Raw genomic sequence first — 15,786 nt, forward strand, 5'->3', positions numbered from 1 at the left:
GTGTTGGAGCTGAGTATTAGAGAGCAGGGGGAGGGGTGTGAATGCAGCCTGTGTTGGAGCTGACTGAGTAAAGTTTGATTGGAATGAGAAGCACGGACAGTGAGGAGGGACTATAATTTTCCTTTTATTAAATTATTTATAAGTTACACACATCAAGGCAGCTCCCAAGGGGAAATATTCAGCCCTCACCCCCTTTATCCCCTTCACGTCAGCAGGCACTGGGCACTATGCATGCTCCATAACTTGGAGCACGATGTGGGGTCAAGAGGGGGGCAGGCAGTAAATATGATGGGATTGGGGGGGGGGGGGGGGGGGGGGGGGGGGGTGGGGGGTGGGAGGTGACAGGGACAGGGTCCAGATCGGGATGTGGACACCCGGGGGATCTGGATGGAGGGTTACAGGTGGGATCTGGATGGGCGTGACCCAGCGGGATCCAGTTATTGGGGTGAGACGCGCGAATTCCTGATCAGGGATGAGACACGCGAGGTCCTAGATGAGGGGTGTGTGATCTAGCAAGATCAGAATGGGTGGTGAGGGTGGAGGGGAATGATGGGACACTAGCAGGATCCAGATGTTGTGTGTGACCCAGTGGGTTCTGGCTGGGGTGTGATCATCAGGATCTATTTGTGGGTTTTGACCCAGTTGTTATCCAGATGGAGGTGCAAGGTCCAATGGAATCCAGATAAGGGTGTGATCCAGAAGGATCTAGATGGATGGCCCAGCAGGATCCAGGTGAGGGAAGTGACTCAGTGGTATCTGGATGGGGGATGACCCAGCGGGATCTAGACGGGGATGAAGACCAGCGGGATCCAGATGGTGTGGGGGGGGGAGATCAGCAGGATCCGGATGGTGTGAGGGGGGTGGGGGCGAGATCAGCGGGATCCGGATGAGAGAGTGACCCAGCGGGATCCGAATGAGGGAGTGACCCAGTGGGATCCAGATGCCAGGGTGGGCTCAGGGAAGCCCAGTGGGATCTTGATGCGGGCACTAGCACAATCTGGATTGGGGCTGGGAGAAACAGTGGATTCCAAGGAAAAACCTCCAATCTGAGGAGAAACTGGCAGAGCCCAGCAGCAGCACAATCTCAGTGCAGTGTGAGCTCACTACTTCCTGAATCTTTGCTGCTAAACCATTCCCTTTGAGTTACAAACAGCAAGACTTACAGCCAGAGGCAAGCTGACCCTCTGCATAAACAAAGAGCAAGGAAAAATACTTAAAAAAAAAACAAGTAAATAAAAGCTAAGCATCGCAGAACAGCTTTCCACTACAGGAAACTACATACCGGGAGTTAAAAGCACTGTCTGGAAATAGAGATATTTTCCGTCTCTCGATTTACAACACAACGCCTGACTCAAAGCTAAAGTGACACTGTACACGAGAGATGAGAGAGAGAGAGAAATTACTTCCTTTTAAAATAAAAAGTATTCTTTTCTTTCAGAAACAGAACAGAAAGTATCAATGTCGAAGTTATTCCTCAGGAGGTGTCAGAGGGAACATGTTCTTCAAAGCCCTCACTCTCACGCACCAAAGCTCGCTCCAGAATCACTCGCCCCTCTTTGTACCGCTGACTGTCTTCAGTTGCAAACTCGTAGATCCAGCCCAGCTTACTGTTGCAATTCTTGCAGCTCACGTCTCTTACCATGTGTCGCCCGGTTAGCATCACTCGATCCTGTACTTCACTGTATTGGAGGTTCACCACCTGAGGAAGAGGCAGACAGTGACTAATCTCACCCACAGCTCACAGATCCTCCACCTGTACATGATACTGACATCAGTGCAACTAAGTGCAGGACTTTCTGGCTAGTTATGCTGCTGCTGCAACAGCTCACCTTGTTAAAGAGGAAGGCTCTTCCTGTAGCCCCTGTGAAGCGTGTGGAGATTAATTCTGAGCGGTTTGTCAGGATGGTGTCACAGTTTGCACAGGAGAACAGTCGGGTGCCTCCAATATGGTCGAGGAAAATTCTACCCATGATTCCCAGCTGTGGAATGGCCTCAGACTAGATCTAGAGAGGTTAGAAATACATAATATAATCAAGCAGAGTCAGCATGGCTTCATGAAGGTTTCAGTCGTACTTGACAAATTTACAGGAATTCTTTGAGCAAGTAACAAGCAGGATAGATAAAGGGGAAACAGTGGATGTAATATACAGTGAACTTTGTATTAACCTACACCTTATGAACAGGAAAAATGATACACCTCAAATACTGCAAAGTTTACCTTATTATTCTGTTCAATTGTTGTAGTTTTTAATTTATTTACCTCAATGTAAATATACTTGTTGTTCAATCGAATGGCTACACAAAATATCAACAATTGATTCAATTTCAAGTCAATTTCTCCTCTTACCCTGATGTCCAATTAGTCAGCTGAGGGTGTGAGTGAGAAGGCTCTCTGCCAATAAGTTTTATTTAAGGCAAAGTTATAGAGTCACAGAGTCCTACATCACAGAGACAGGCTCTTTGGCCCAAACTGGTCCATGCCAACCAAAACATTCATCCACACTAATCCCAATTCCCTGCACTTGGCCCATATCCTTCTAAACCTTTCCTTTCCATGTATTTGTCCAAATGCCTTTTAAATGTTGTTAATGTACCCACCTCAACCACTTCTGCTGGCAGCTCATTCCAATAACGTACCACCTTCTGTGTAAAAAATGTTGTCCCTCAGGTTCCCATGTATTCTTTCCCTTCTTACCTTAGACTGATGTCCTCTACTTCTTGATTCCCCAGCCCTGGAAAGAAGACTGAGTGCATTCACCCTTATCCATGCCTCTCATGATCTTGTACACTTCAATAAGATCCCCCCTCAGTCTCCTACGCTGTAAAGAATAAAAGTCCTACTTGTCCAATCTCTCGCTATAACTCGGTCCCTTGAGTCCTGGCAACATCCTTGTAAATTCCTTCTGCATACTTTCCAGTTTAATAACATACTACCTATAGCAAGATGACCGAAACTGCACACAACACTCCAAGTGCGGCCTCATCAACATCCTGTACAACTGCATCATAACTTCCCAACTTATATACTCAATGCCCTGACTGATGAAGGCCAGTGTGCCTAACGCCCTTCTCACTGCCCTGTCTACCTGTGACTGCACTTTCAGAGAACCATGCACCTGAACTCCAAGGTCCTTCTGTTCCACTACACTCCTTAAGACCCTACCATTCACCATGAAACTCCTACCTGGATTGGTCTTTCCAAAATGCAACACCTCACACTTATCTATATTAAACTCCATTTGCCATTTCTCGGCCGACTTCCCCAGCTAATCAAGATCCTGGCTGCAATTTCTGATAACCTTCCTCACTGTCCACAATACCACCTATTTTAGTGTCATCCGCAAACTTACGAATCATGCTTTGTACATTCTCATCCAAATAACTGACATAAATAACAAACAGCAATGAAGCAGCACTGATCTTGAGGCACACCACTAGTCACAGGCCTCCAGTCCGACAAGCATCCTTCCACTATTACTCTCTGCTTCCTACCATCAAGGCAATTGTGTATCCAATTTGCCAGCTCTCCCTGGATTCCACTCGATCTAACCTTCCAGACCAACCTACCATGTGGAACCTTATCAAAGGCCTTACTGAAATCCATACAGACTATGTCTACCGCCCTATCCTCAACAACCTTCCTGGTCACTTGATTAAAGAACTCTGACAAATTTGTGAGGCATGATCTCCCACACACAAAGCCATACTGACTACTCCTAATCAAACCCTGTCTTTCCAAATGCATGTATATCTTATCCCACAGAATCTTCTCAAGTAACTTACCGACCACAAATGTTAAGCTTACTGGTCTATAATTTTCTTTGCAGCCCTTCTTGAATAAGGGCACAACATTTGCTACCCTCCAGTCTTCCAGGACCTCACCCGTGGCTAACAGGGATGCAAATATATCAGCCAGGACGCCCGCAATTTCTTTTCTAGCCTCTTGCAGGGTTCTTAGATATATCTCATCAGGACCAGGAGATTTATCCACCTTCATACATTCTAATATTTCCAACATCTCCTCTATTGTGATATGGACTGTCCCAGGATATTGCCACTAACTTCCCAAGTCTTCATGCCTTTCTCCACGGTAAACACAGAGGAGAAATATTCATTAAGTACCTCGCTTATCCTCCACACATACATGTTCACTTTGGTCCTTGAGGGGTCCTATTCTCTCTCTAGTTATTCTTTTTCCTTTAATATACTTAAAGGATCTCTTTGGATTCACCCTAATCTTCTCAGCAAAAGCTATCTCATGCCCCCTTTTCGCCCTCCTGATTTCCTTCTTCAGTAAACTCCTGTATCCCCTATATACCTCCAGGGATTCCCTTGATCCCAGCTGCCTGTTCCTGAGCCATGCCTCCTTTTTTCTGGTCAAAGCCTCAAAATTTCATCATCCAGGGTACTCTATTCCTACCAACCTGGCCCTTCACCCTCACAGGTACATACAAGCCTTGAACTATCACACTTTAAAGGCCTCCCACATGCCAGAGGTCCCTTTTTCTGCAAGCAGACTACTCCAATCAACACTGCAAGCTCCTGTCTAATTCCATCAAAATTTACCTTGCCCCAGTTTAGAACTTGAAGCTGTGGACCAGTTTTGCCCCTCTCCATAACTATTTTAAAATTAATTGAACTACGCTCACTGGTCCCAAAGTGCTCCCCCACTGTCACCTGAGTCACTTGTCCTGCCCTATTTCCCAAGAGTAGGTCGAGTTTCTCCCCTTCCTGAGTAGGACCCTCTATATACTGCTTGAGGAAATTGTCCTGAACACATCTAACAAATTGTACCCCATCTAAGTCCTTAACACTATGGCAGTCCGCGTCTATGTTAGGAAAATTAAAATCCCCCACAATGACAACCCTATTGCTCCTGCAAGTGTCCCCAGTCTCCCTGCATATTTGTTCCTTTAATTCCCATTGACTATTTCAGGGCCTATAGTACAACCCCAATAACATCACCATCCCCTTCTTATATAGATGCTGCAGGCGGGATAGAGAGGGAGGTAAAAGGGGTGGAGGAGTTGCATTACTGGTCAAAGAGGATATCACAGCTGTGCTGAAGGAGGGCACTATGGAGGACTCGAGCAGTGAGGCAATATGGGCAGAGCTCAGAAATAGGAAGGGTGCAGTAACAATGTTGGGGCTGAATTACAGGCCTCCCAACAGCGAGCGTAAGATAGAGGCACAAATATGTAGACAGATTATGGAAAGATGTAGGAGCAACAGGGTGGTGGTGATGGGAGATTTTAATTTTCCCAATGTTGACTGGGATTCATTCAGAGTTAGGGGTTTAGATGGAGCAGAATTTGTAAGAAGCATTTAGGAGGGTTTTATAGAGCAGTATGTAAATAGTCCAACTTGGGAAGGGGCCATACTGAACCTGGTGTTGGGGAATGAGCCTTGCAAGGTGGCTGAAGTTTCAGTAGGTGATTACTTTGGGAATAGTGATCACAATTCCGTAAGTTTTAGAATACTGATGGACAAAGACGAGAGTAGTCCTAAAGGAAGAATGCTGAATTGGGGGAAGGCCAACTATAGCAAAATTCGGCAGAAGCTGGGGAATGTCGATTGGGAGCAGCTGTTTGAGGGTAAATCCACATTCAATATGTGGGAGGCTTTTAAAGAGAGGTTGATTAGAGTGCAGGACAGACATGTCCCTGTGAAAATGAGGGATAGAAAGGGCAAGATTAGGGAACCATGGATGACAGGTGAAATTGTGAGACTAGCAAAGAGGAAAAATGAAGCATGCATAAGGTGTAGGCGACTGAAAACAGACAAAGCTTTGGAAGAATATTGGGAAAGTAGGACCAATCTGAAATGAGGAATTAAGAGGGCTAAAAGGGGTCATGAAATATCTTTAGCGAACAGGGTTAAGGAAAATCCCAAAGCCTTTTATTCATACATAAGGAGCAAGAGGGTAACTGGAGAAAGGGTTGGCCCACTCAACGACAAAGGAGGGAAGTTATGTGAGGAGTCAGAGAAAATGAGTGAGATTCTTAATGAGTACTTTGCGTCGGTATTCACCGAGGAGAAGGACATGATGGATGTTGAGGTTAGGGATAGATGTTTGATTACTCTAGGTCAAGTCGGCATAAGGAGGGGGGAAGTGTTGGGTATTCTAAAAGGCATTAGGGTGGACAAGTCCCCAGGTCCGGATGGGATCTACCGCAGGTTAAGGAGGGAAGCGAGAGAGGAAATAGCAGGGGCCTTAACAGATATCTTTGCAGCATCCTTGAGCACGGGTGAGGTCCCGGAGGACTGGAGAATTGCTAATATTGTCCACCCACAAAGCCTCACTGGATAATGCCTCAGTTAGTTCATCTCTGACTATGGCTGTGATACTCCCCTTAGTTAAAAATGCAACTCCCCCTCCCCTCTTTCCTCCACCTCTGTCCCACCTAAAAAACCTGTACCCTGGCACATTAAGCTGCCAGTCCTGTCCCTCCCTTAGCTACATTTCTGTAATGATTATGATATCCCAGTCCCACGTACCTATCCATGCCCTGAGTTCATTGGCCCTACCTGTCAGGCCTCTTGCATTGAAATAGATGTAATTTAATCCAACAGGCATTCCTCACCCTCTGTTGTGTTCCAGCCTAACCTGTCTCTTGAACTTGCTATAATATTTAACATTTCTGAAGGAGGGTCTAGGCCCAAAACGTCAGCATCTGCAGTTCCTACTATCTCTTGAACTTGCTATTTCTGATTATGGTATCTCCTCCCAGCCTTGCACTTGCCTCCCTGTTGAGGATCCCACCCATCTGCCAGTTGCATTATTATTGAGGTGATAAATGCTGCAAATCAAGTATAACAGTGATGTGTATGCCGAATTACATTTCCATTACTTAGTGTGTGTTTGTACATTGATTATGTGGACCTATTGATTATCCAGAAATAGGGGCCGAATTATAGAAATTTTGCTGTATTTTGATTTTCATAAGATATTCAGTTAGGTACCACACAGACGGGTGGTTAATAAGGTACCAGCCCATGGTGACAGAGATAGTACATTAGCATGGACAGAGGATGAGCTAACTAACTACACAGAGGGTTGGGATAAGGGAGGCATTCTCAGGAATGGCAGTCTGTAACTAATAGAGTGCAACAGTGATCAGTGATGGGGCCACAGTTATTCACAACACATATTAGTGACTCAGAATGTGAATGGGAAGGTGAATGTACTATAGCCCAGTTTGCGGAGGTGCGAAAATAGGTGGAAAGGCGAGTGGTGAGGATGATAGAATCTGAAGAGATATATGGACAGATTAAGTGAGTGGGCAAAATCTTAGCAGATGGAACATAATGTGGAAAAATTTTAGGTGGGGGGGGGAAGGGAAGCAGGAGTTGGGGAAAGCAGGGTAAGGGGGGGGGGAGGGGGGAGGAAGACGTGCAGGGTTATGGGGAAAACAATGGGAGACATGGGGGGAGGGGAGACGCAGGGGAGGGAGGGGCGACACAGGGTGGAGGGCAGAGCCGGTGAATCAGAGTGGAGGGGAGGAGCTCTAATCTAGCAAACCTCAGCCGTGCCCTCAGCTCAATTCTGACTGAGTAAAAACAGCAACAAAAGGCTTCTCTGATCACAACAATCCCCATCACACAGAGTAAATAACACTGTCAGTGCAGAGTGTAACTAACACAGACAGAACACAGGGGGTCTGAGAGCGTGAGAGGGGGACAGAGAGGTGGGAAATATTTCTGATGAAAGGTCTAGGCCCGAAACGTCAGCCTTCCTGCTCCTATGATGCTGCTTGGCCTGCTGTGTTCATCCAGCTCTACACCTTGTTATCTCAGATTTTCCAGCATCTGCAGTTCCTACTATCTCAGGGAAATATTCATTATTGCTTACTGCTACACACAGCCTTAATCACTAACACGCTTGGCAAAACAACTGCTGGCTTGCAGCCAGCCTGGGCCAGTTTGCTGAGAAACACTGCATAGGGAAGATTAACAAGGAGCCTCTCAGACTGGAAGCTAGACAGTCCCTGATCCTCAAAGACAGCATGAACAAACCACATCCCAAAATCAAGCAAATCCAACATTCAGCAAACAATAACCAACCCATCAGCACCCAGAGTCTAAAAACAGAATTTACTTATACCAAAGCAATGTACAGAAGGAGACAACAGGCACAGGAAATGGAACAAGAGAGAGGTGGGGAGAGAGAGAGAGATGGGGAGGGAGAATGAGTCGGGCAGAGAGAGAGATGAAAGTGGGAGAGGGAAGGGTGGGGAATATGGAGGGGTAGAGGATGGGGGAACAGAGGTTGGGGGAGAGGGAGGTGTGCGGAGAGAGAGACAGAGAGAGAAAGCGCGAGCGCGAGAGGTCTGAAGGTGGATAAATCACCCGGACCAGATGGACTAGACCCCAGAGATCTGAAGGAAATAACTGAGGAGATTGTGGAGGTTTTGGTGGTGATCTATCATGGAGGATCCAAGAGGACTGATGTAACATCCCTGTCTAAGACAGGAGGAAGGCAGAAGACAGAAAACTGTAGGCCTGTTAGCCTGACTTTGGTTGTTGGTAATATTTTACAGTCCATTATTAAGGATGTGATTATGGAGTACTTGGAAGTGCGAGGTAAAATAGGGCTGAGACAGCATGGCTTTGTGAAGAGGAGGTCATGGCCTGCTGTGTTCATCCAGCTCTAACCTTGTTATCTTATACCTGATAGATCTGTTGCATTCTTTGAGGAGGTAACGATCAAGTTCAACAAAGGAAAGCCAGTGGATGTGATTGGATTTATTTGTATTTCCAGGACAAGGTACCGCACAGGAGGCTGCTAAAGAAGCTAAGAGCCCGTCGTTTTAAGGGCAAGGTACTGACATGGATAGAGGACTGGGTGGCTGGCAGAAGGCAGAGTGGGGATAAAGGGGTCTTGATCAGGATGGCAGCCAGTGACGAATGATGTTCCACAGGGACCAGTGCTGGGACCTCTGCTGTTTGTGATCTACATAAATGATTTGGAGGAAAACGTGACTGGTCTAATTAGTAAGTTTGTGGACGATACAAAGATTGGAGGAGTTACAGATAGTGAGGAGGATTGTCAGAGGATACAACAGGATATAGATCAGTTGGAGGCATGGGCAGATAAATGGCAGATGGAGGTTAATCCAGACAAATGTGGAGCTGGAGGAAAAATTAACCAGAACGTGACAGAATTTAATATCCAGTCTGAGAGGGAGGATCTTGGGTCAGAAACAACTGTGCTCAGCTTAAATACAGGTAATTACAAAGGAATGAGGGCAGAGCTGACTAGTGTGGACTGGGCAAGTGTTTACTGCAAAAATGTTTAAGGAACAATGGCAGGCATTTAAATAAATAGTTCGTGATTCATAGCAAAGGTATATCTCAGTGAAGGAGGAGGACTCTAGGAAGGAGATAAGTCAATCATGGTTAACCAGGAAAGTTAAGGATAGCATCAGATTGGAAAAACAAACATACAACGTAGCACAGATTGGTGGTATGTCAGAGTGGTGGGAAGGTTTTAAAAACCAACAAAAGATAGCCAAAAAAAAAAAATAAAGGGAGAAAATAAACTTTGAAGGTAAACTATCAAGAAATATCAAAACACACACAGTCAGATCATCTTTCAATACATAAAAAGGAAGAGAGAAGCCAAAGTGAACATAGGTCCTTAGAGAATGTGGCTGTGGAAATAATAATGGGGAACCAGGAAACGGCAGAGGAGTTGAATAAATATTTTTGCATCAGTGGTTAGTACTGCTGCCTCACAGCACCAGGGACCCGGGTTCAATCCCACCCTCGGGTGACCGTGTGTGGAGTTTGCACATTCTCCCTGTGTCTGCATGCATTTCCGTCGGGTGCTCCAGTTTCCTCCCACAATCCAAAGATGTGCAGTTTAGGTGGATTGGCTGTGCTAAATTGCCCGTGGTGTCCAGGGCTGTGTAAATTAGGTGGATTAGACATGGAAAATGCAGGGTTACAGGGAAAGGGAAGAGGGATGGGTTTGGGTGGGGTGCTGTTTGGAGGGGTGGTGTGGATTTGTTGGGCCGAATGGCCTGTTTTTACACTGTAGGAATTCTATGATTTACAATAATTACTCGAGAGTAAAAGTACTAGGGAAATTAATTAAGCTAAATGCTGATATGTCTCCTGGACCTGATGGGATGCATCCTAGGATATTCAAGGAAGCAACTACAGAGACAGTGGAAGAACAGGTAGTACTCTTCCAGGAACCCTTAGATTCTGGCAAGTCCTAGAGGATTGGAAAATTTTAAATATAACATCCTTATTCAAAAAGGGGGGAGTCAAAAAAACAGCTATCAGCCAATTAGCTTAGGTGCGTTATTGGGAAAATGTTAGAGTCTATTATAAGGGATGCAACAGCAGAGCATTTAGAAAGACAATCTACACATCTATCTCTTTTTCAATCCTACAATATTGACCATTAGGTCCAGGGCATTTGTTGCAGTTTAGACCTTAGGATAATACAGTATTTTTTAATCTGCTGGTGTTAAGTACCCTACTTTTCTCAGTATTTTTAGATTACCATCTGTCTCTGATTTGTAAATTTATGTCTTCCACTGTCTCCTCGGCATTTCCTCATTCCCCAGAATTTCTCATTTCTCTGCCTCTAAGGGACAAACACTTACTTTACCGGCTTTTTAGGTACTTGCAAAGCTCTATTGGTCTGTTTTTATAACCCTAGCTGATTAACTCACTTTCTCCATCCTTTATCAACTTTGTGGTGGCCCTTCACTGGTTCCAAAACAGTTTCAATCCTCAGGCTTGCCAATGTCCTTTGCAATATCATATTATAAAAGCTTCTTTATATAATCTAGCAACAACAGACAGCTCTTTCTCAGTGAGCGTTTTGATTTTTTATTGGAATGCATTTTTGTTGGAACATTTTTAATGATTATTTTAAATGTTTCTGTATTTACTGTCACAACGTTTAGAATATTTACACAATTCAGCACGGCCAGGTTTTTCCTCATACTTAAGGAAATGGCTTTCTTTCAATTGAAGACTCTCAGGAGTGGAGTATATACAGGTCACTTTCAAACTTACATAGAAGTATAGGGACGAGGAGCAGCAGTAAGCCATTCGGCCCTTTGAGCCTGCTCCTTCAATTGGATCATGGCTGATCATCCAACTCAGTCCCCAGTCCCAGCTTTCTCCCCAGACCCCTTAGCCCTAAGAACTTTATCTAACTCCTCCACAAAATTATTCAATTTTTGGCTTCATTGCTTTCTGTGTTAGAGAATTTCACAGGCTCCCCATTCTCCAGTTAAGACACTTCTCCTCACCTCAGTCCTAAATGGCCTGCCCAGTATCCTTAACACTGATCCCTCGTTCTGGACTCTTCTCCCCCGCTCCCCCTCCCCACTTCCTGTGGTTTCCCTGCCTTGCCCTAACCAACACAGTTTCTCTTCACAAGTCAGTCTTGCCATCCCAGGAATCAGTCTAGTAAACCTTTGCTGCACTCCCTCCATCGCCAGAACACCCTTCCTCACATGAGGAGATCAAAACTGTACACAATACACCAGGTGTGGTCTCACTGAGGCCCTGTATAATTGCAGCAAGACATCCCTGCTCCTGTACTCAATTCCTTTTGCTACAAAAGTCAATCCCATTTACCTCCTTCACCTCCTGCTGCACCTGCATGCTTACTTTCAGTGACTAGTGTGTAAGGACATCCAGGTCTCACCGCACCTCTGCCTTTCCCAATCCATCACCATTCAGATCATAATCTGCCTTCCTGATCCCACCTCACATTTAGCCACATTATACTGTATCTGCCATGTATTTACCCAGTCACTCAGCCTGTCCAAATCACACTGAGACATCGCTGCATCCTCCTCACAGCTCACCCTCCCACCCAGCCTTGTGTCGGCTGCAAACTTGGAGATATTATGGAAGTTAATATGGAAATCAATTGTGAATTATCAATTGGATCTTTTACTACATTACTAATTAATCCTGCCTTGTTGCAAAATGCTAGATCTAATGGTTTTTAAACAGCAACACAGTTGGTGCAACAACAAATGGCTCCACAGAAGTGTCACAAAAATATTCTATAGACTAGCATTCCACACCATCTTTCCTAGTTTGACTCAGCTAGTCTAAGTGAAGATTAAAGTACTCAGAATTGCATTGCTTTTGTTATAAACTGCCTTTGTTTCATGTTCAATGGTATAACTTCTAAAAAAAAATTCATTCACAGGATGTGGGCATTGCTGGCTGGCCAGGATTTGTTACCCATCCCTAGTTGCTCTTGAGAAGGTGGGGGTGAGCTGCCTTCTTGAACTGCTGCAGTCCACCTGCCTGGGTTGACCCACAATGCCATCAGGAAGAGATTGTAGGATTTTGACCCAGTGAAAGCAAAGGAACGGCAATATATTTCCAAGTCAGGACAGTGAATGGCTTGGAGGGGAACTTGCAGGGGGTGGTGTTCTCATGTATCTGCTGCCCTTGTCCTTCTAGATGGAAGTGGTCGGGGGTTTAGAATGTGCTAAGGATCGTTAATGAATTTCTGCAGTGCATCTGGTACACACTGCTGCTACTGAGCGTCAGTGGTGGAGGGAGTGGATGCTTGTGGATGTGGTACCAATCAAGCGGCTGCTTTGTCCTGGATGGCGTCAAGCTTCCCGAGTGTTGTCGGGGCTGCACCCATCCAGGCAAGTGGGGAGTATTCCATCACACTCCTGACTTGTGCCTCATAGATGATGGACAGGCTTTGGGGAGTCAGGAGGTGAGTTACTTGCTACAGTATTCCTAACCTCTGACCTGCGCTTGTAGCTACTGTGTTTGTATAGTGAGTCCAATTGAGTTTTTGGTCAATGGTAACCTTCCAGAATGTTGATTATGGGAGATTTCAGCAATGGTTATGTAATTAAATATCAAGTGGGCGATATAGCATGTCCAACTTCCGATCAGAATTGGTACTTGGAACTTAAGAAATTTCTTCTGAAAAAAATGTGGATGGAGCTCTCCAGAAGCCAACACTTTGCATTAGATTTACTATAGAGACATCCACAGTAAATGAAGGGCACTGTTGCTAGATACCTGAATTGGCTGAGCAGGGCAACCCACCTTGTGTTTGGCAAGATTCATCTGAAGCTGAAGACAATAACCACAAAGTCACAACGGCCATTTCCACTGAACAATCTGAAGGACAAGGAGACATCAGCAGCCTTCTCCAACTGTGCTCACACAACATTGAGGAACACATGGAAACCTTAAGCAGAAGCATAAGTGAGCGTGCAGAGGTGACTATTAGGCAATGGGCAACAACCAACGAAGGATGATGGATCACTGGCCCAACATGGAAGTTGAATGGTGAAAGAAAGCTGGTGAAGAGTAAGACGGACCAGGAAAAGAACACTGTGCAAAGACAAGACGTTAATGAGAAGACAACTGGATAAAGTTAGGAAGAAGTCCTGTGCAAGAAAGACATGAGAACGTACAGACTTAAACAACAGGGAGGCAGCTATAAACCTTCACCCCTCCAGGACGCTGTACAAGATTGTACAGGAACTGATCAAAATAAGAAGCAACCAAGCTGAAGTCAGGATGGCAGTGTGCAAAGTGCAGGAGGCAAGGTAAATGGAAGATTATCAAGCAACCCAATTCTGGTTTCAAACGTGACAGAATAGCAGTTGTCAGACTGAAACAACTGCCAGAGCTCGGTCTAAAGAAACACCAAGAACCTGAAAAACAAGACAGTGGGCATCAACAGAGCTGTTAAAACATGATAAGGAGGCTGACACGGAACTTATCAACAAGATCAGGACAGTAGAGGATGTCGCGGATGTGACTGCAGAGATGTACACTATTTGTTAATCTGCTGAAGAAAAGAACCATCGAGGACTGCAACAACAGGAAGGAGAGAAGGACCCGGGCATGTTAGTCAGCAAGGTGCTATCCAACAGGAGGAAAGCAGAGCGAAACTCTGGCATATGTCCTGAGGGCAGGGCACAGCGTACTTTATGCTCAATATCAGATTGTCTGCAGCCACTTGGAATCGCTCTGGGACATCTCCACATCCAACAGTCACTCTCGTACACTCCTGCATCCCACACTCAATCTAGGATGTTTCATAGAATCATAGAATCCCTACAGTGTGGAAGCAGGCCCTTCGGCCCAACAAGTCCACACCACACCGACCCTAAGAGCATCCCACCCAGATCCATCCCCCTGTAACCCACCGAATCTACATATCCCTGAACACTACAGGCAATTTTAGCATGGCCAATCTACCTACCCTGCACATCTTTGGACTGTGGGAGGAAACCGCTGCACCCAGAGGAAACACACGCAGACACAGGGAGAATGTGCAAACTCCACACAGACAGTCACCCGAGGGTGGAATCAAACACAGGTCTCTGGTGCTGTGAGGGAGTAGTGCTAACCTCTGAGCCACCATGTTTCCACACACACTCCGGGACAACGCCAGGACCCTGGGACATGTGAAGCAGAAACAAGCACGGGAATTCCTAGAAGCTTGGTTCTCCACTGAGAAAGCCATCAATAAACACACAGAGCTAGGCCCCATAAGCACTCCATGTGAAAGAAAACCGGAAGTGAGGTAATCCAGCTCAATGGACCCCGAGTTTAAATGACAGGCGGGAAAACACAACAGCGCTTCATCGGAGGCTGCACTGATGATGTTACCCAGCAGGGTAATGAAACGTCTGCGGAAAAACAAACAGCTTGTCGAGGCAACCAACCGCAATAAATTAAACTCCACCTGCCACTGCTTGGCCCAATGGCCCATTTGGTCAAGGTCCCATTGTACTCTGAGGTAACCTTCGCTGCCCACATACCAATTTTGGCTCATCTGCAAACTTACTAACCATATTTCCTGTGTTCACATCCAAGTTATTTATATGAATGATGAGAAGCAGTGGAACAAGCACCGATCTTTGTGGCACACCGCTGGTCACAGGCCTACTCTAAAAAGCAACCCTCCATCACCACCCTCTGTCTCTGAACTTCCAGCCAACTTTGTATCCAATGGAGATAACAAGGTATAGAGCTGGATGAACACAGCAGGCCAAGCAGTATCAGAGAAGCAGGAAAGCTGACGGTTCGGGTCCCCTGAGGCTGCTTGGCCTGCTGTGTTCATCCAGCTCTACACCTTGTTATCTCAGACTCCAACATCGGCAGTTCCTACTATCTCTTTGTATCCAATTGGCTAGTTCTCCTTGTATTCCATGTGATCTAACCTTTCTAACCAGTCTAACATGAGGTACCTTGTTGAACACTTTACTGATGCCTATATAGATCACGTCCATCACTCTGCCCTCATCAATCCTTTTCGTTACTTTGTCAAAAAACTCTATTAAGTTAGTGAGACACGATTTCCCACGTGCAAAGCCATGTTGACTATCCCTAATCAGTCCTTGCCTTTCCAAACACATTTAAATCCTGTCCTTCGGGACACCCTCCAACAACTTAACAACCATGAATGTTTCCTATTTATTCGCCCCCTCCCCCCAACCCATTACCGGGCGACGTTTATTCCCTCCCCCCAACCCATTACCGGGCGACGTTTATTCCCTCCCCCCAACCCATTACCGGGCGACGTTTATTCCCTCCCCCCAACCCATTACCGGGCGACGTTTATTCCCTCCCCCCAACCCATTACCGGGCGACGTTTATTCCCTCCCCCCAACCCATTACCGGGCGACGTTTATTCCCTCCCCCCAACCCATTACCGGGCGACGTTTATTCCCTCCCCCCAACCCATTACCGGGCGACGTTTATTCCCTCCCCCCAACCCATTACCGGGCGACGTTTATTCCCTCCCCCCAA

At 45.9% G+C, this 15,786-nt stretch overlaps 1 protein-coding gene across 1 annotated transcript in view; it reads right to left on the reverse strand.

Moving 5' to 3' along the window:
* Positions 1 to 104: 104 nt before the first annotated feature.
* The window catches only part of ypel5 (yippee-like 5), a 15,966-nt gene continuing 284 nt past the window's right edge, over positions 105 to 15,786 (reverse strand). Inside the window, exons 2-3 of the mRNA XM_048597211.1 lie at positions 1,830 to 2,003; positions 105 to 1,699 (exon numbers count right to left, since the gene is read on the reverse strand). Of these exons, the coding sequence (XP_048453168.1) occupies positions 1,475 to 1,699; positions 1,830 to 1,970 (366 nt within the window). The 5' untranslated portion in view covers positions 1,971 to 2,003 and the 3' untranslated portion in view covers positions 105 to 1,474. The remainder of the gene's footprint in view (positions 1,700 to 1,829; positions 2,004 to 15,786) is intronic.

Source organism: Rhincodon typus, chromosome 5, assembly GCF_021869965.1.
Source record: "Rhincodon typus isolate 14 chromosome 5, sRhiTyp1.1, whole genome shotgun sequence".
Taxonomy (NCBI): Eukaryota; Metazoa; Chordata; class Chondrichthyes; order Orectolobiformes; family Rhincodontidae; genus Rhincodon; species Rhincodon typus.